The sequence below is a fragment of the Rhipicephalus microplus genome, chromosome 1, assembly GCF_043290135.1.
Source record: "Rhipicephalus microplus isolate Deutch F79 chromosome 1, USDA_Rmic, whole genome shotgun sequence".
NCBI lineage: Eukaryota > Metazoa > Arthropoda > Arachnida > Ixodida > Ixodidae > Rhipicephalus > Rhipicephalus microplus.
Window position 1 is genome coordinate 77,881,108 of NC_134700.1, and position 19,476 is coordinate 77,900,583.

General features: G+C 45.5%; 1 protein-coding gene across 2 annotated transcripts in view; it reads left to right on the forward strand.

The window, feature by feature from the left end:
* LOC119178667 (uncharacterized) overlaps positions 1–11,702 on the forward strand; it is a 130,734-nt gene extending 119,032 nt beyond the window's left edge. For both annotated transcript variants that reach the window (XM_075869736.1, XM_075869746.1), the window contains one exon: positions 11,529–11,702. In XM_075869736.1, the coding sequence (XP_075725851.1) occupies positions 11,529–11,580 (52 nt within the window). In that variant the 3' untranslated portion in view covers positions 11,581–11,702. The remainder of the gene's footprint in view (positions 1–11,528) is intronic.
* Positions 11,703–19,476: the final 7,774 nt, after the last annotated feature.

A 19,476-nucleotide genomic window follows, 5' to 3' on the forward strand; every position in this document is an offset into this window, starting at 1 on the left:
CTGCCACGCCAAATGCCTTGACCACATGGAACTGGCAAAGCTGTACAGAAGGGGCACTCGTGAATGTGTTGCGGATGGCATTTATCGCTGTGAAATCCTTGTCCACAACTACTACCTGAGTCTCTTGGCTACTGGGGTTCTCTTTAACAAATGTTTCCAAAAGTTTGGACAAAACGTGGTACTGCTCTGAGGCCACGAAGGCATAGCCAACCACTTGGCTAGTGCCACACCCATCTTGGACAAGAAAAACAAAAAGGGGCATCTTCAGCTTATTTGTCCGATACGTCGCATCGAGCAGAAGCACTTCAGGAAAGGACTCAAACGCACGCTGCATGTGCGCTGTTTGCACGAGTAAGATCTGGAGCTGTTTGGCCTCATCGGTGATGGCAATCACCTTCGCCTTGTGATTGTTTTGGCAGTTAGCTATCTCCCGCATTAGCAGCTCAGCTTCATCAGACCCTTCCAGACTCCGCTTCAAATTGCACAAGTCTTTCGATAGGACGGTTTTGCCTGCGGAAGAGAGCATATTTCAAGAAAATTATGTAGTTAACATTTGTTACACCATAAGGAAACTTGGAATTAAAAAAAGCTGATTGAGGAGTCCTAATGTGATAAATTAGAATGTATAAGCTAATGCAATATGTTAAAAGCCATTTAACTCTTGTCGGAACTGATATAAGTGCTCTCCTTGTCGGAACTGATATATCCAACTTTAAACTTACAGCTGGAGCTGTTGTAGCAGAAGTAAGGCGTGGGTGAGGCGAAGTCACGAGTGGCGTGCATTTTTGTCGAGGGCTGCGGCTCCTCAGCTCGCAAAACGCGGTAAAAATGTCTGTCACCGGAGCGGGAACATTTGAACTGATTCTGAAAGTGCATGCAGTGCCTGTGCTAACTACTGGGGCGCGTATAGGTGCACGAGAAACGACTACAGCATGTCGACATTGGCAATATAAAACATCAATCCCTGGTGGTATCGATCGAAATTGAATAAGCGTGATAACGAATTCTAACCGGTAAATGCATAAGCTTATATATCTTAGCTAGCTGTTGCGCCCCAAAATGCTAACATCACCTTGTTATTTTTGACTTCACAACAAATCAGCGAAACCTTGAGCAAAAAAAAAAAAAAGAACGAATGTTGCCATAGAGTTGAATGTTGCCAAACCGTGCAGTATAAGTTGGCTTTGCCGCATGCATCCTAGCAGGGACTCGGTGAATAATCGAAAGTTTAATCATGAATATCAAATTTCGCAAAATCTATTGACACATATTTAAGGTCTATTTACCGGTCGTCTCGTGAAGTTTGCTCGCAACCACGCTTGGGGGCTTGTTCATCTCCATTAGTGGTAGCACATATTCCTGCTCTTCGCTGCTGAGTCGCCGAGTCTCTGGGTAGAAGCTGAAGATCTGGCTGCTGACTTCATGGTTATGATTAAGGTCAGCCTTCGTGATTTCAAGCGTTTGGCTTGCGCGTCGTGCTGCGACTACAATAGTGGCTGGGCATTCCTGTTTCATTGTCCTGCACACAATATGCATTTAGGCACCGATCAATAAAACTGCACAAATAGATGCTGTCATTATTTGCTTACCTTTGACGAGGTCGGATGCCGGTGCCGGAACATCTCTTGACGCCACCATGCTTGCAGATGTAAGTCGCGTTAGCGTACTTAAGTTTAGAGTCGAGCCTCTCTAAGCCAACACTGAGACGCGCGTTCACGACTTCAACTTTCTTGGTCGCCTTTGTGACGAAGAGAACGTTGTTGTTGATTTGAAAATCGCTTAGCGCTTTGCGAAATTCTTCGAACGTATTAAACGTAGCGCCTACTTCAATCGCCATGACATAGAACGCAAGGCGCTCACAGGCGCACCAAGATCTCTTCAATTTCTCTCTGCTAGTGCGCTGAGCGAAACAGGAGCGTCGACGCGGCCGGCTAGGGAAGAAGCGCCGCAAAACACGCTGGCAAGCGGCGTTTGGTTCGCCGGCTGTTCGCCAGTTTCGCGCCGTCGGGGAAGAAAAAAAAAAAAGCTTCACAAACTTGTCACGGGGTGGCACAACAGTCGCGTCGTGCGTATAGCCACTTCCGGATGGTCCACACGACGTCGTGCGTATAGCCTCAGTCTAGGCTTAATGCCGTACTTTCTTGCAATGTCTTGTTTGGCGGTGCCTCCCTGGTCAACTTCCTTCAAGACTTCGACTTTCGTCGCTAGGTCTAGCGTTTGGTAAGGGCCACGAGTTGCCATTATCAAACGTACGTCACCACCACAACACTCAAAATCAGAAGCGCGGAAACACGTGTGGAATCAACCCAGCGCGCGGGTGACGCGGTGACACCATAGAGAAATGAAAAAAAAAAAAGGCTTCTTTCTCTATGGTGACACACTCGAGTCTCGACAAAAGTCAACTAAAGAGTCAGTCGATGCCGCCGATGCGATTCGCCAGCGTTAAAAAGATTGCCGCTTCAAGATCTGTGGCGCTGCGGACAGTAGTGATGGCAACTGGCTGTCAAGGTGGATGGACGTGTTTTTTGAGCGCTCCGGATCGGCTGTGCAGATAAGTGTTTTTGCATGTTTTGAGCTTGTCTTTATAATTATAAGGCAGCGGTTGAAATCTTCGTAGCACTTATTTTATGGTACGGCTTATTCGGGGGCCAGACACCAGGTATTTATTAGTTAGTGCGGGTGTGTGTGTTTGAAATTTTTTTGTTGTTGTTTTTTTTCTTTTGCCACCCCCTGGGTGAGGTGGGCGTACATTGAACACGCAAATTTTTGTAATAGAGCTTAGACTTTCTTTTTTTTTCGAAGTGCAGGGCTCGAGTTTAGTAATTATCGAGTATAGGGACAATTGGTGTCAGAAAGGCATGGTTAAAAAGACTTTAAAGTGTTCAGGATGTGGAGTGGGTTTGAAAGTGGACCCAAGCGTAGAAGCGGATGGAGAAGAGGCCGACGCGAAGTGTAGGCAATGTGAGGTCGAGGAAAAAATGGAGAAAATGATGGTTGCCCAGAGTGAACTGCTGATGAGAATCGCCGAGCTCGAGACTGCGTTGGCGACAGAGCAAGAGAAAACGAGAGCAATGGGAGAAAGACTGAAGTCCGCCGAGGAAGCGCTAGCGAAGCTGAACAAAGAAGCGACCTACCGAGAGAACAGTAGGGAACCGGCAACCAGAACGGTGGAGAAGGAAAAGCAAGCAAGTTTGGAAAAATGGGTTTAGCCGGTTCAACTGTCGCAAGGCCTAACTTCAGCGAGGTAGTGGTGGGGCAGGGAGGGAACAAAGCAGCCGGCGTCACAGGTGCAAGTAGCCCCCAGGTGCAGAACGCTCCAGCTGAAAAGTCACAGCATGTGATAATCGCCGGGGACTCGAATTTAAATCGATGCACAGAAGCCATCAAAGAGAGGGTAAGAGGTGACAAGAGGGTTGCAGTAGGGGCATTCCCAGGACGCAAGCTGGAAGCAGTCATGAGGCGAGCGAGCGCAAAGCTCAAAACAACAGCTGATAGACGAAACCTCGTGATAATTTCAGGCGGTTTAAACGATGTCCTCAATGAAGATGCAGCAGGACTAGCAGCCACACTGGCAAAAGGTGTCGATGACATGCGCGCCACTTCTCCTAAGGTACAGGTAGTGATATGCACGATACCGGAGGTACCCGTGCGTGATAGCAACCTGCAAAGAGCGGTGGTCAACGCAAACCAAGAGATATGGCGCATGAGTCGGGAGAAAGGCTTTGAGGTGGTGGAAATAAACAGAGAGGTGCATAGGTGGGGGGGGTTTTTAACGAGACAGAATTCACTTCGATGGGCGGCTCGGTCATGAGGTGGGTTGGCGACTTGCAGGACGCGCAGTAGCTTTTTTGGGGGGCAAGCGAGCCCTTCGGGGTGCAGGATAGCTAGTAACGAGGAAAACAACCAGGGAGACTCTTCGACAGGTGGTATGGACAGATACGATTCCAAAGTGGCACCAATATCTAAGATAGGTAGAGTCCGGGGCATAAATAGACGTAGCCATGAGCGCCGAGCCAATTCAGACATAGGGTATATTAACATGCAGGGCGGTAGGAACAGGCTGAAGTGGGAAGAGATAGAAGAACAGCTAAGGGAAGAGAGGCCGATGGTATACGGTTTTGTAGAAACACATCCCAGGGACATGGAACAACCTCCGAACAATCCGGACTACGCGTGGGAATTTTGTAATAGAACAGAAGGCAGCAGAAAGGGGGGTGGTATTGGGGCATTCATTCATAAAAGTACAGACTGGCAAAGGGTCAAGCAGGAGTGCAAGGAACATTTATGGCTAAAAGGGAAAGTGGCAGGTCAAATGACACTCCTTGGTTTCGTGTACTTGTGGACGGGAGCAAAGGCCAGAGAGGAAAACCAGGCAATGGTAGAGTGTATATCAAAGGACATTCAGGAGTTAGGAAGAGAGTGCGAGATAATTATACTAGGAGACATGAATGCGCACATAGAAGATATAGATGGGTATACCGACCCGACAGGCAAAATGATCATGGATATGTGTGAAAGGCTTGATTTGATCATTTGCAACAGTACCGAGAAGTGTGACGGGCAAATAACATGGGAGGTAGGAAGGCTTCAGTCGACGATAGATTATGCACTGATGTCACATAGGATGTATGATAAGCTCAGGGGAATGCACATAGATGAAGGTGGCTCCAGAAGTCTGGGTAGCGATCACAAACGTATCAAGCTAAGTTTTGGAAGAGCAGTGAAAGTGGGAAGGAGACAAGATGAGCAACTACAGGAAAATTTTTATTCAGAAAGGCAAATTGAAATAGCCACTAAACAAATTGAGAAAGTAATCACGGAGGATAATAAGAGAGTGTGGACATACACGAATCTAATTAAGCTCTTTGAGCTAGAGCTTGCTAAGACGCGTGACAAGTCACCCCGGAAAAGAAGACACAAACCCAAAAGTTGGTGGGATGAGGAAGTTAAGAGAGGCATAGCAAAACGTCAGGAAGCCTCTAGGGAACACAGACATGCTAAGCAGCGGGGTGAACCGACAGATGACGTCGAAAGAAAATGGGCAACCTTTCTAAGCTGTAGAAGGGATGCATCCCTTCTGATCAATGAAAAGATTAGAAGGAAGGGAGCTCAGTGGCTGGCAGAAGTACATAAAAAAGATAGAAAGGCAGCTGCGAAATTTTGGAACCATCTAAACTCCTTAAGAAATGAGACGAGCCTAGATCAGAGTTTTATAACTACAGCCCAAGGTGCTAGGCTAGAAGGGGACGAAGCTATTGAATATATAAGAACAAGGGTGACAGAAAAATTTCAACAAAGAAGTACTTTATGCACCACAATAGACAAGGACGAATCAAGTGGTGCAATGGCTCCATTTTCACAACAAGAGTGGGAAAGGGCTGAGAAAAGGGTTTCTAGTAGTACATCAACAGGCCCAGATGGCATTCCAATTAGGCTGATAAAGACATTAGGTCCGAAGTCTAAGCAGGCTTTGAGAGAGGCAGTGAGCACAATAATAATCGATGGTAAGGTTCCCGATGGATGGAAACTTAGCAGGATGAGCATGATCTATAAAGGAAAGGGGGACAAAGCTGACATAAACAACTACCGTCCTATAACAGTGACATCAGTGGTCTACAGGCTGGCGATGCAGATTACAAAGGAAAGACTGCAGGCGTGGATAGAGGATGAGGGGGTGCTGGGGGAACTGCAGAATGGGTTTCGGAAACACAGGAGGTTGGAAGACAATCTGTTCTCACTGACGCAGTGCATCGAAATAGCAGAAAAGGAACACAGGCCCCTGTGGCTAGCATTTTTGGATATCAAGGGAGCGTACGATAGCATGGTTCAAGAGGAATTGTGGGGAATACTGGACACACTAGGCGTGGAACATGTAGTCACTAATCTTTTAAAGGGTATCTATAAAGGTAACAAGGTAGTTATAAAGTGGGAAAAACAGGTATCCAATCCTGCAGAGGTAAAACGGGGGCTTAGGCAGGGGTGCCCCCTGTCACCCTTATTATTCATGATGTACCTACAAGGATTAGAGGCAAAATTAGAGGGAAGTGGACTGGGCTTCAACCTCTCTTTAGTCAAGCAAGGAAAACTTATTGATCAGGCACTACCAGCATTAATGTACGCAGATGATAGAGTGCTAATATCCAACAACAAGGAAGATTTGCAGAGATTGATGGACATCTGCGGTAATGAGGGAGATAGGTTAAATTTTAGATTCAGTAAGGAAAAATCAGCAGTCATGATTTTCAATGACAACGAAGGTAGTGAGCTTAGAATACAGGAGGTCACGCTAGAGATAACAGATAAATACAAATATCTGGGCGTATGGATAAGCAATGGGACCGAGTATCTGAGGGAACACGAAATATATGTGACTACTATAGGTAACAGGAATGCAGCAGTCATGAAAAATAGGGCACTGTGGAATTACAATAGGTATGATGTTGTGAGAGGAACATGGAAAGGGGTCATGGTTCCTGGGGTGACGTTCGGCAATGCGGTCTTGTGCATGAGATCAGAAGTTCAAGCAAGATTAGAAATTAAGCAACGTGGAATAGGTAGGCTTGCTTTAGGAGCTCACGGGAATACACCAAATCAGGGAGTACAAGGTGATATGGAATGGACATCATTTGAGGGCAGGGAAGCTAGCAGCAAGATAAAATTTGAGAAACGATTGAGAGAAATGGGGGAAGAGCGTTGGGCTAGGAAGGTTTTCAGCTACTTGTACATGAAGAATGTCGATACAAAATGGAGAAAGCGAACCAGGAAGTTGACTGGTAAATACTTAGAAAACAGCAGGTGGCCAAACCAAAAAGAACTATCGGTTAAGAAGAAAGTGAAGGAAACGGAGAATGACATGTGGAGAATGGGCATGATTAAGAAGTCCGCACTAGAGATCTATCGAACTTTTAAGCAGGAAATTGCCAAGGAAAGGATCTATGATAATACTCGGGGTAGTTCTCTACTGTTTGAGGCCAGGACGGGAGTACTGCGAACCAAGACATATCGGGCCAAATACGAAGGGGTAGACTCAGTATGCAGTGCGTGTGGAGAGGAAGAAGAAACTGCCGAACACTTGATAATGTTCTGTAAAGGGCTTCACCCTATAGTTCAGGATGATGGCGCAGAGTTTTTCAAAGCACTGGGGTTTAGGGACCGGGAGGGCAAAATAAACTTTAGGCGGGTAGACTTAACTAGAAGGAGGTTATCTGATTGGTGGCTAAAGTCAAGGCACGAGTGAAAATTAAACTCTTCACTGCAAAGTACGAATCCTCTAACTCACTTTTTAAGGAAAAAAAATAAATATAGTTTTTGGTTCATTAGGTATTACGGCTTGGTGGCGCTGGCCACCGCCCGATCTAGAGGGTACAGCCATATTCATCCAAACTCTTCACTGCAAAGTACGAATCCTCAAACTCACTTTTAAGGAAAAAAAATATAGTTTTTGGTTCATTAGGTATTACGGCTTGGTGGCGCTAGCCACCGCCCGATCTAAAGGGTACAGCCATATCCATCCATCCATTCATGGCGAAGACACCAGCGCGGTCCGGCAGATGTTTTGGCATATGAAAAAATCCCCATTTTACTGTAAAATTACGGTCGCGACGAGACTGTCAATTGAAAAAACTTCTAATTAACCAATATTATGGGTTTTTAACTTCGAATTATCGAGCATTTTTTTCTATACTATTGCATGTAAAATTGATGGGACCACTTGCTCATTTCTAATAAACCGAAACTTCCAATTAAGCGACTTCGAATTACCGGGAGTCGACTGTATATGGAAAGGGTTCCATTAGGAGGGTGGCTATCGTTGCTTATTAAGTTATGAGAGGTCTGCATCAAAGTACGACGTCATGGCTACTGAAGATTACAGTCACTTCTTGCTGCTCTTGGCAGCAGTTCACGAGATCTTACCTACATCGTCTTCTGAGGCGATCCTTATCGCACGGGCGTTAGGTTCTTTTCTTGCAAAGATCCTGCCCATTTTTTTCTATACTATTGCATGCAAAATTGATGGGACCACTTGCTCATTTCTAATAAATCGAAACTTCCAATTAAGCGACTTCGAATTACCGGGAATCGACTGTATATGGAAAGGGTTCCATTAGGAGGGTGGCTATCGTTGCTTATTAAGTTATGAGAGGTCTGCATCAAAGTACGACGTCATGGCTACTGAAGATTACAGTCACTTCTTGCTGCTCTTGGCAGCAGTTCACGAGATCTTACCTACATCGTCTTCTGAGGCGATCCTTATCGCACGGGCGTTAGGTTCTTTTCTTGCAAAGATCCTGCCCTTTGAAGACCACACGAAGCGATAGTTTGCTTCCCTTGCTTTTTCTTTAGCAAGCCACAGCAATTTTTTGTTCAGGGCTGTCAGATTGGGAAAAAACCGAATATTTTCTCCAATGTCTTTCAGACTACCACGTTTTGCAAGCCAGGCATCTTTGGTAGCCAACGCATGAAAGCGTATTAGTGTAACTGGCACTTTGTCTTTCTTTTTGCCGAGCGGAAGATGATGGAATGTTTCTGAGTTATTGTCGCTTAAGGGTGGTAATCCAAGCCTTTGAGCAAGGTTGTCCAGTTTTTGATGAAGGTTCTCGTTTTCGCTGTAGGGCAAGTCATGGACCTCTATGTTGTGGCGTCGGCTATACTGCTGCAAATCGTTCAATTCTTGCTTTAGTTTGGTTATTTCTTGTTTTTCTTGGCTCTTTTCGACAGCATCGACTCTTTTTCCAAGGCTCTGAATGTCCTTCTCATGTTTTGTAGATACTTCAAGCAACTTATCATGCTTTTCTGAAATGTATTGCGCTGACTTTTCAATGTTTGCTACTGTTTGTTTTAGAACGGATAGGTCGTCTACTTTTGTTGTAAGTATGGCCAGGTTCTTAGTTATTTCACTCAGTTGCTTGCTGAGAATTGTCAGCTGCGCAGCAGACTGTTTATCGGTGCTAGAATAGCCGCGAGACGCAGATATACGACATGCGGGACATTTCAGTTCCCTCTTCACATCTTCATTTTTACCCTTGTACACGCGTTCAGTTATTCCGGCACATTTCCCAAAGTGGTAGTTTTGAAGGCAGTCAGCACACTTCATCACTGATTCATTGTCGTGAAAATCTTGATAACATGATAAGCAAGTATCTCCTTCCCCAGCGTAACAAGCGGAACAACAATAACGGCAGCAGCAGCAGGGGCAGCAGAGGCAGCAATAAAGAACAGCTAAGTTCGAAAAAAAATAGGAGGTTATAACCAACCTGCATATACAAGCTGTTCAGATTCTGCTCTTCCGAGCACTCCACTGCCCCCGCTGCCAGACGAAATGATGCAGTCACCATGATTCCTGGTCCTTTTATGTACTCTGTGATGGGGAACTGGGCAGAGCGCTTCGCCCAGCAGTGTTTGATGCGTGATCTGTAGACATTTCTAGTGCATCAGATAAGAGCATTTTGTTATTCCCCGTCTCATGCAGCATTTCTTCTACAGACAGAAGGGGCTCCAGCACTCCGTCAGCCGCGTTGCTGCCCTTGGGACTCTTTGCCAGGCAATAGAAACTGAGACACGTAAATGAACATGCATAATTTACTCTTAACAGTAGTCAGTTTGAGTCAGATGTGTAACACATTTATACTGAATACAACAGAACGTGTGAAAATTGACATTAAAATATGTTATGATGACAAACTGGTGGGGTGATAATTGCCGCTGCCTGCCTGCTGCACTATTCCAAAACAGTGCTCGAAACATGTCTCGGCTTAGGTCAGCAGTCATCGGGTATTTGTATCAGGTATATGAAGCGAACTTCCTCAGTCAGTACTTCAGTAGGTGCATTGTACCTAGGAAGGTCACGTGCAATTTCACTGCAGTACCTTTGCATAGAAAGCCAAGCTTTTCTGCATGATGAGCTTCTCACCAATGAAAGAACTGTAGTACCTGATCTAGTACACCTTCCTGTCAGCTGTGAAGTCTGAAACGAAGTGTATGAAGTGACAAGGCAAATATTTTACTCTTACCGTAAAGCTTCTGCTGGGAACCTCGACGTCATATCGTCCATCAATTCTGCCGTGTGACCAATAATGCATCTTATTGACCCAACATTGGTGGATCTAGCCCTAATTTGACCCTTGTAGAAAGCCGAACCTCGAGTCACTTCAAGATTAAAATGATAAAATATCAAGTTCAGTTGCATTTTCCCAAATCTGTTTAGGAAGATTTGCGATCGAGTCACCTTTGATGCCACTTTGTAAGTGATGGTAAGTTTCCACATGGTTGCACATGCTGCCAGTGGGCCTGTAAAATTTTTATATTGCATTAGGAACTGTTGAGTATGAAAAATACCATTAAGCAATGCATAATTTGCTTAGAAATTCTACATAAATATCACAGCAAGCATGCCTGTTTATTGTGGATGGGGAACCAATGTTCATGAATAATAGGAACTAACAGGAAATACTGCAATCATTGCAATATAAATGTGAAAAATAACGTGGATGGAGAGCTCGCTTGCTGCCAGTACGGACTAAACCTGCAACCTTCGAATCATGCTGCTGCTCTACAGCTTAACTACAGCGGCGGTCATCCCTCTGTCCATTTCATTGGGTGTACCTATGCATTCTAACCTACACTCTTAAAAAAAAGTGGTGCTACTTACTAACATTGAGGTAGTAAATTACTGTCATAACATTCAATACTGAATTAGTATCTGTAGGTACTAAATGACAAGGTCGTAAAGTCACTACCCTGCCATTTACTAGCTGCAGTTACTACCTACCAGAAGGTATATAGTAGCATAAAGTTAGTAAATGTACTAATATGATGGTTACTAGCTCCTGTTAGTGAAAGATAGTAAACTGAGCTAGTAATTTTACTACTGAGAAAGTAACTAGTTCCTTTCTACTTACTGACAGGTAGTAAGGTAAGCTAGTAAGTTTACTACCAACACGGTTACTAAGTTTGTTTCTATACACACATGCAGGAAGATAGAATATGTAAATGAACTTGTTGCAGTGAATGTTTACTAATTGCTGAGTAGTGATGCAAACTAACAACACTTGGCAACATTACTAAAATTCATGAACTATATATATAGTTCATAAAGTTGAGTAACGTTACCAAATAGTGTAATAAAATAAAAACTGCATATTACTATATAAAACAAACATGCATCAGCTTCACTCATAGAAACATAGGTTGGACAAAATATATGAGCCGCCATTGATTTCATACCAAGTAAGCATTAAGAAATCCTTAGCATGGCAGTTTTTGGGTAAAACGTTTATTCAAAAGCGACTCTTTCAGGCAGCTCAATTCTTCGCCATGCCTTTTTTCATAGTTGTGATTAACCGCTTCACAACAGAGAAGCGTTCCGGCTTAGCCAATGTGTTTTTGTGGTGCAGTGCATATTGCACATTGAATGCATAATATAGCTGCACAAGGTCTGTCACAGCAGCAAAGATATACAGAACCTCCACTGACTAGTCTTCAAACTCTGCAGCAATCTTTACTGCATTTCGTGGCTCTTTGCTTTTCAGGTCCAATGAGGGACAGGCATTCTGCTATGAAAAGCAAGTAACCAAATGGTGAACATCGACATGAATGAATATTAGCATGAATGAACATCAACAGAACAAATATTTCATTCAGTTAAACTTCCTTCCTTTATACTGTTAGAAACAAAATAAATTCAGAGGTTTTATGACTATAAAGCGCATCATTGTGGAATCTCGAGCTCAATTTTGAGGATTGTTCATCAACATGCGCCTAAATGTAAGTATGCAGGTGCTCTCGCGTTTCACCCGCATCAAGATGTTGCTGCAGTGCCAATGAATGCACCTGGTGGTTGCCTTTTCGTGCCTTCTCTGTATGCAACCTGCCTATTTTCCATTTATTCCAATGCTTGAAGTCTTCGCAAAAATACTTTCTTCCTTGATCAGTTTTCTCTTGACAATATAAAAAAATGTGAGGTAATAAAACATACCAGGTACAGGTCTAGGCCTTTGCTGCACTGTTCGAATCACTTTAAGAGACAGACAAAATGGTATTCTGTTCAGAAGCAGGATATGGGAAGAAATAAGTACGCACACTGCTCGACAATCATACTGAAGATGTTATCATACTGACTTTGCCTATTGAACAGCGGGAATCGGTTCTAGACTCTTACGAATATTCCCCAACTTGTATTGGAACAATGCCTCCCAGGAATCCTACAAAATAAACAAGCAAGTTACTTTTATGCAACAGTGAAGAGACAGTTTTAGAAGAAGCCCAATACGCACATAACTAACAAAAAAGGAGCAACATCCGCAGATGAATTGCTGCTAACTGGTGCAAGTGCAAAAGAATTTTATTACACACAAAAAATGCTCAGTTATAAGAACTAAACGAGGCAAATTTTGAGGGCTCATTCTTTGAGCCCATAAAATTCCTCTTCATTTATTCATAACGAGGGTCTCATTCTAGAAAGCTTGATGCCCTCAGGTTGTATGCGAGGGATTATTGGTCAGCTGTCAGCTCATAAAAGATTGCAGAAGAGTGTTTTGAAGGGCCAGCTGGTACATAATACTGGATGGAAGCTGTGCAAAAATGGGACTAAGAAAAACGACCACACAACACAAGCGCTGATGAACAACTGCATGCATGTTTATTGCACTGGAAGATATACACCAAGAAATAAAAACTAAAAAACAAAAACAAACTAGTATCATGTGTGCATACATGCGCACGACCTCCTCCGTTTTTTCAGCCCTGCTGCATGTAGGGATCTTGCACGCGCGCCAATTGACTTGGCTGAGGGACGCACGTCTGCGCGTGAGCCAAGACGACACCAAAGCTTGGAATCAGTGGGTCCTTTTTATGCTTGCTTGCTTGCTGTTATATCTGCAATTAATTTTTGGAAATCGGCTAGTAAATGCACCAAAATAGAAGTTCAAAGTAGCCAAGGAGCCAACTTAAGGTTTTCATCGCCACATGGGGTAGTTCAGTAGCCAAACTACCCACCAACGGCCACTCTCCTACACTGTATTCGTGGCACGAACACTTACAGCGCGTCCGAACATTCTTTTCGCGCCAAAGCCCCTTACGTCGCACTATGCCGCGTTAAATATGGGCAACCAGCACTAGAGTTTCCTTAGACGTGAGTGTGGCCAGGAACATTCGGGCGTACAAATAAATACTGGTGTGAACCATACTGTTGTGTATCGTGATCGGACGAGGCAAAAGAAGCTTCAAGACCAGTGTTATTGTTGTATTCGCAAAAGCCACAACCACAAAAAGTTTTTACTAACAAGAAAAATAATGCAGAACGTGCATATATGGTTGACTCTCTCCGGTGTTGATTTACACCAATGCACAGTGGTTGGAGCTCTGGAAAATATCGGAAGTCTTTTAATTAAAACTTGTCTTGAGAACGCTCAAGAAAGCACATGATAACTTTTGTTGCGTAACCATCGTGCCATATATTACGTACGCTGTATTTATTTGATTATAACACGACGATGATTGTAACGTGTGGAATGACATTTCATTACGTCTAGGAAGAAAAAAATAGAATTTTTGTACTCAGTAAGCAAGGGTCAACTTTACTGGCAAGAATCTGAAAAGAAAAAAAAAAAACGCGTCACGTTCGAGTAAATACAGAGCACTCATACTGTCATCTGTTTTTTTTCCCTTTTTGTCTGCATAGTATCTTTCCTTCACACTCAAAGTGGGCTGCGCTAAAGCATTATCATTTCATCATTCACCAACTCGTCCAGTCAGCAGTACTTGCCGAGTATTATATCTGACTGTCACGTGAACAGTTCCAGACCAGTCACAAGACGATAGCTGACCGTGGCGTTTGCGGTAATGGGTCTTGATGCTTCTTATGCCACCTTGGTCGAGTGGCTGTAGCCACGAAGTGCTGTTGGGGAGGCAAGAATTCTAGTTTCAAATTAGTCAGTCTAACATTCACAAGATGCGCTGAGCAGTTTTTGGCAATAATTAAGATTTTCTTGCCTGCTCGCCTCATCTCATCGCCCACCTTCATTATCCACTCAGAGAAGAGCTCTCGCATTATTCATGCACGTGAATTGGCCCGATAATGACATGGCAATGATACAACACCCACCATTTTGGACCAACAGCCCCAGCATATGGTTTCTGCAGGTCAAGGCGCACTTCCGTCTATGGCATATCACCAGCCAACAGACCAGGTACTGGCATCTGGTGTCCTGCTTACCTCTGGACGTAGTCGACAACTTAGCTGATATTTTAGCTTCGCCGCACCCGAGCCATCCCTATGACACGTTGAAGACAGCTATCATTTCCTGAAAGTCTTGAGTCCGAGCACAGCAGATTTCAACAGCTCATCACAGCTACAGGGGTCGGTGACTGCCGCCCATCAGCTCCTGGGAAGCATGCGCCAGCTCCTTGGCGACCCCTCTACCCCCCAATAGAAGAAGCTGTTACGTGAGTTGTTCCTCCAGCGCTTACCACAGAGCATGGTTCCGGTCCTCGTAGCTGCAGGAGATGTCCCAGTAGACACACTGGCTGAAATGGCTGATTGAGTGGCAGACAACTCGCGGGCACATAGCCTCAACACCGTTACCTCACCACCACCGGCCACCGCTGCAGACCCGGCACTCAGGAGCGTCGAGAACCGTTGGGAGGCCCTTGTCAGGTGCCTCGATGACTTTGTACCTGCGCATCGTTGACCGTCATCCAAGTTCCAAATATACAGTCACTCCTCGATGCCCCCACGTTCTCCAGAACTTCGGCCAACCGACGCGCCACGGCAGGTCTCATCCTCAACTGTGTGCTGGTATCACCGCCGATTCGGTGCCTCTGCTCGCAAGTGCACTCGCTTGTGCTCCTGGTCAGAAAATGCGATGACTGGCCACTGACGGCAGCAAGTGGTACTAGTAAAAAATCATGCCGCCTTTTCTATGTTTCTGATAAGATCACTGGCGCTTGCTTCCTAATCGACACAGGAGCCCAGGTTAGCGTCATACCGGCAACATGTGCAGATCGTCGTTGCAACGAACAGACCTGCCCACTCCAAGTGATCAACAATTCCGTCATTTGCACTTACGGCCAACGCTCTATTACACTTGACCTTGGACTACGCCATACGTTCCGCTGTATTTTCATCCTCGCTGACATTTCTCAAGCTGTTCTCGAGCTGCTTCCTCAGTTTTTTCAACCTTGCTGTGGACATACATGCTCATCGCCTCATTGATCTCAACACCCAACTTTCCATCAACGGTGTACTCTGTACTTCCTCGCCAATGGGACTGCGAGCTCTCACACCTGTTTCGCCGTATGCAAAAATGCTCGCCGACTTTCCCAGCATCATGAAGCCGCACACCAGAGAGTAACCAGTGAAGCATTCCATCACTCACCACATCGTGACCATTGGACCTCCCGTTTTTACACGACCCTGTCGACTATCTGGAGAATGCCTCGCCATCGCTCACCGGGTGTTTGAGCACATGCTTGAACTCGGCATTGTGCGGCCTTCCTCCAGCAACTGGCCGTCGCCACTCCCCATGGTGCCGAAGAAAGATCCTAGCGACTGGAGACCATGTGGGGATTACTGCGCTCTCAATGCCCACACCTTACCAGACCGCTATCCACTTCCTCACGTACAGGACTTCACAACAAATTTGGCTGGGTGCACAATCTTCTTTAAGATTGACTTAGTGAAGGCCTGTAGAACCCGCCGACATTCCGAAGACGGCCATCACCACTTCATTCAGTCTGCTTGAATATGTGAGAATGCCTTTTGGATTGCGCAACTCTACACAGACCTTTCAGTTCACTCTCAACGAAGTCACGCGAGGTCTCGATTTCGTATTTGCCTACCTTGATGACCTCCTTGTAGCAAGCTCATCTGGCCCTGAGCATGAAGCCTACCTGCGTGCGCACCCTGTTCCACCACCTGGATGATTACGGCCTCGTAATTAATTCCTATAAGTGCCTCTTCGGCGTAGCTACAATAGAGTTCCTAGGCCACCTTGTCACTCCAAAGGATATCCAGCAACTCGCCATCAAAGTAAAAGCTATTCAAGACTTTCCACCCCCAACTTGACCAAAGAAACTCCGAGAATTTCTCGCCCTACTAAACTTCTATCACCGCTTTCTTCCAATGTGTGCCACATTTTTAAAGCCCTTGACTGACCTATTGGCTAAAAAAAAGACCCGGCTGCGCCACTGGAGTGGACCGAGGACGCTGCATCAGCCTTCGGCACTGCCAAGAAGGCTCTGGCAGACGCCACCACGCTTATACATCCCGTCCCTGATGCCCCAATTCCTCTCATCACCGATTCATCAAGCATGGCAGTTGGTGCCGTTCTCGAGCAGCATGTATGTGGTTGGCAGCCCCTTGGTTTTTTCTCGCGTGATCTCTCCTTGGGGTTTATTATTAGTGCCATATGTTTCGAAAGATAGGAAGGCGCACTTAGGAACATAGTTGGAACGGCATGGGGCAAAAGAAAGGGCCGAGCTCTATCCAAATCCACAACCTCACTGTTAATAATGTGCTCGAAGTGGCGGGCGATGAACTGCTGATCGAAGTGGAGCATACAAATCTCAGCGTTTTTTCCCAATGGCTTGTCTGCTCTTGGCATGTTACGCTGCCACTGCTGGAACAAATGGTTGTCTTTTGGGACTCCAAACAATGAAAGCTTCTGCTTGCAGGATTTGTACCAGTTGAGCACCTGGGTATATACAGTGGCTCTGACATCTACTCATGGCACACACTCTGCAAAAAAACATAGTGTTAACACGTCAATGCTGGCGGAAACAAATCAGCACGAAAGAACAGCGTAAACAGGCAAAAGAGGCGCGTTCGAGCGGCAAGCTGCAGCATTAAACAAGGTGTTATGTCTGAGAGCCTGATGTGAAGTTGATGATGATGATGATTATGAGCTGTGGTCGTATTCTTTATATCGGGTAGATGCATGGTGTGAAAGAGCATGTGTGGAAAAAGAAGAAAAAGAAAGAACAGAGCAGAGATCTATCCTTGTGCTGGTCCTCAGCAGACACAAAACCTCGTGCCAGTGGCAGCGTGGCACCCTCTGTTGGTTTTGGAGTCGGATGTGGGCAATGGAGAGCGATGTGCTCTGTCGTCTCCTTCTCGCTCCCGCAGACCCTGCAAAGTGCCGCCTGCACGTCTGGATCAGTGTCAAAGCGTCGTCGCTAGCACAGTGTACTCAGTGCTCCTATGCACTACTGGGGGGTCCGGTTCGCAAGCAGGTTTTGCTGCCAGATCATTTCTCCCACTACACTGTAGGGGCTTGGGAGAGCTAGATGTTGCCCCACAAGAAGAAAGGTGTCATTCCCCATGGTGGGGACGTATGTATCAGGATTTTGCCCTGTAGGTGTCATTCCCCACGGTGTGGGTGTATGTATCGGGATTGGGCCCTGTAGGAGATGTTGCTGAGGTTGGACTGGCTCGGCTACCAACTCTCTCTGTGGCCACTGTTTGTCTGTGCCACATTGTTTCTGTATTGAAGTGGGCCATGCGTTTGGCTGTAGTTTGGAAGTGGCTGGGGAGATGCTGGCCGCTTCTGTGGTTCTCTGAGGCACTGGCCTAAAAAACTTTCCGAGGTGGGGTTGAGCTTTGCCGCTACCAACTAGACCCTCCGTTCTATATTGTAGCCCATCACTCGCTAGCATCTTGGGCCTCCATGCTTTTGTCAGGTCGACAAACTGGTGTGTGTTCTTCCGGCACCACCGCGTCATTTGCCTGTTGGCGGTGATAATGGCTGCCCGGACCTCTCCGTCTCGGGTAAAAACTTCTGGGATCAAGCATACGATCAGCCCATTCAGGCAGTCTGACCAAGCGGCGTTGAGGGCTCTGGTGACATGCATGCGGCAGTGCGTGCCATCTAGCAGAAACATTGCAATACGGCGTCACTACCTCCGATAGGAGCCGCTTGATGGTGATCACACATTTAGTAATCAAGCCACTATAGTAGGGGAGTGGAGACAACTGCGTTCTTTGGTATATAGAGTTGTCCGCTGTTATCACGCCAGCTCCGATGTGTGGTAGCATTGCCGGCGCATGTGTGAGCTGTTTTAAAGTGGTACAAAGGCTTTGCGTAGACTGTAATACTGCAGAACTGCATTAATGCGGGATCGCAGTTTGATTAGCGATGATATACTGTTGCCTGACATCACTTATTATCGCTCGGCGACCGGTTGGCAGTTGCTGCCGTGATAGCTAATTTACTTTAAAAAAAAAAAAACGGCATAGTTTGACACCAGTAGACCTTGCTCTGTGGATGTAAAATGACGCATTGCTCAGTCCTTAATGCTCAGCCATCAGTAATCGGAGGTCGTACCACCATAACACTTGGCAATCCTGCTCATCAAGAAGATTTGCGCGGAGAAGCTGTGTTGCTTCAATACAGTCGTTATGTAGCAACAATGATACAATTACTTGAAGACATGTTGACAGTAAAGGCAACCAAATTATACATAGCTAATGAGTATGTACATGATTGAGTTGTGCATAATAAACTAAGGCATGATTTCAATGCTCACTGCAGGCTCAGTCCTGCACGTCTTGCTTGCATGCCTGTTAATTCCTTTTGCTGCGGCTTGACGGAAGTGCATACACCGCCTCAAGCAGTTCTTCTACAGCTTCTTCGTGTTGCTGACAGCATTCTTCCAACTTCCTCCATGGGACCATGTTTAGGTATAGCCGCGTGAGCTTAAACATGTACCTGAACATGGCTTGAGCATGTTGGCCGCATGCTTCCAATGCCAACGTTACTAGATTCTGCCAGCTGTGAAACAACGTCTGGGAGCGGCGCGTAAATGTGCCCTTCTGCCGTTTCCTTTCGTGAGCCTGGTTGGCTACGGAAGCTTGGCATGGCAGTAATGCACCACCTACTGAATGTCGTTCCTCTTTATTTCATTCTCTTTCGTTGCACCGCTGCCTTTAGCAATAAGTATTCAATAAATAGCCTTTTTACTTTCTACACTCTGGAAAAAAAAAACAGTTAATGGGTAAATAGATGAGACACTGAGGCTTTTCATGCGAGGTATATTGCTTTATGTACGTGTATAACGGGCTGGTTACATAAAAATACGAAAGTGCGTTTAGCAATATTCACAAAAGACGCGCTTTCTTGTAAGCAACAGCTTCCTTGTGACTGTTTTCTAGGCAACAATTCGCATCTGTTGCGTCAAAATGCATCCGCAATGCTACGAAAAAATTCAACACTTTGCACGTGAATGAGAGCATATGCTTTTCGCAGCCTAGAAGAGGGAGGCAGCACCCGTCTAGGTCATCTAATACCTTCCAGAATATGTCTCTGCAAAAGCCAAAGTGATCCAGGGAAGCTGACACACTTTTGTTACCAGTCTTCATGAATCCCAGCATTTTGTGGGTGGTGTGCTTTATTGAATCTCGCTTAAAACTTTTGTACTCAGTTAAGTAACTATCGCTGCCAACTACTGGAATGTTAGAGCTTACGTCCCCTATGCATAGAT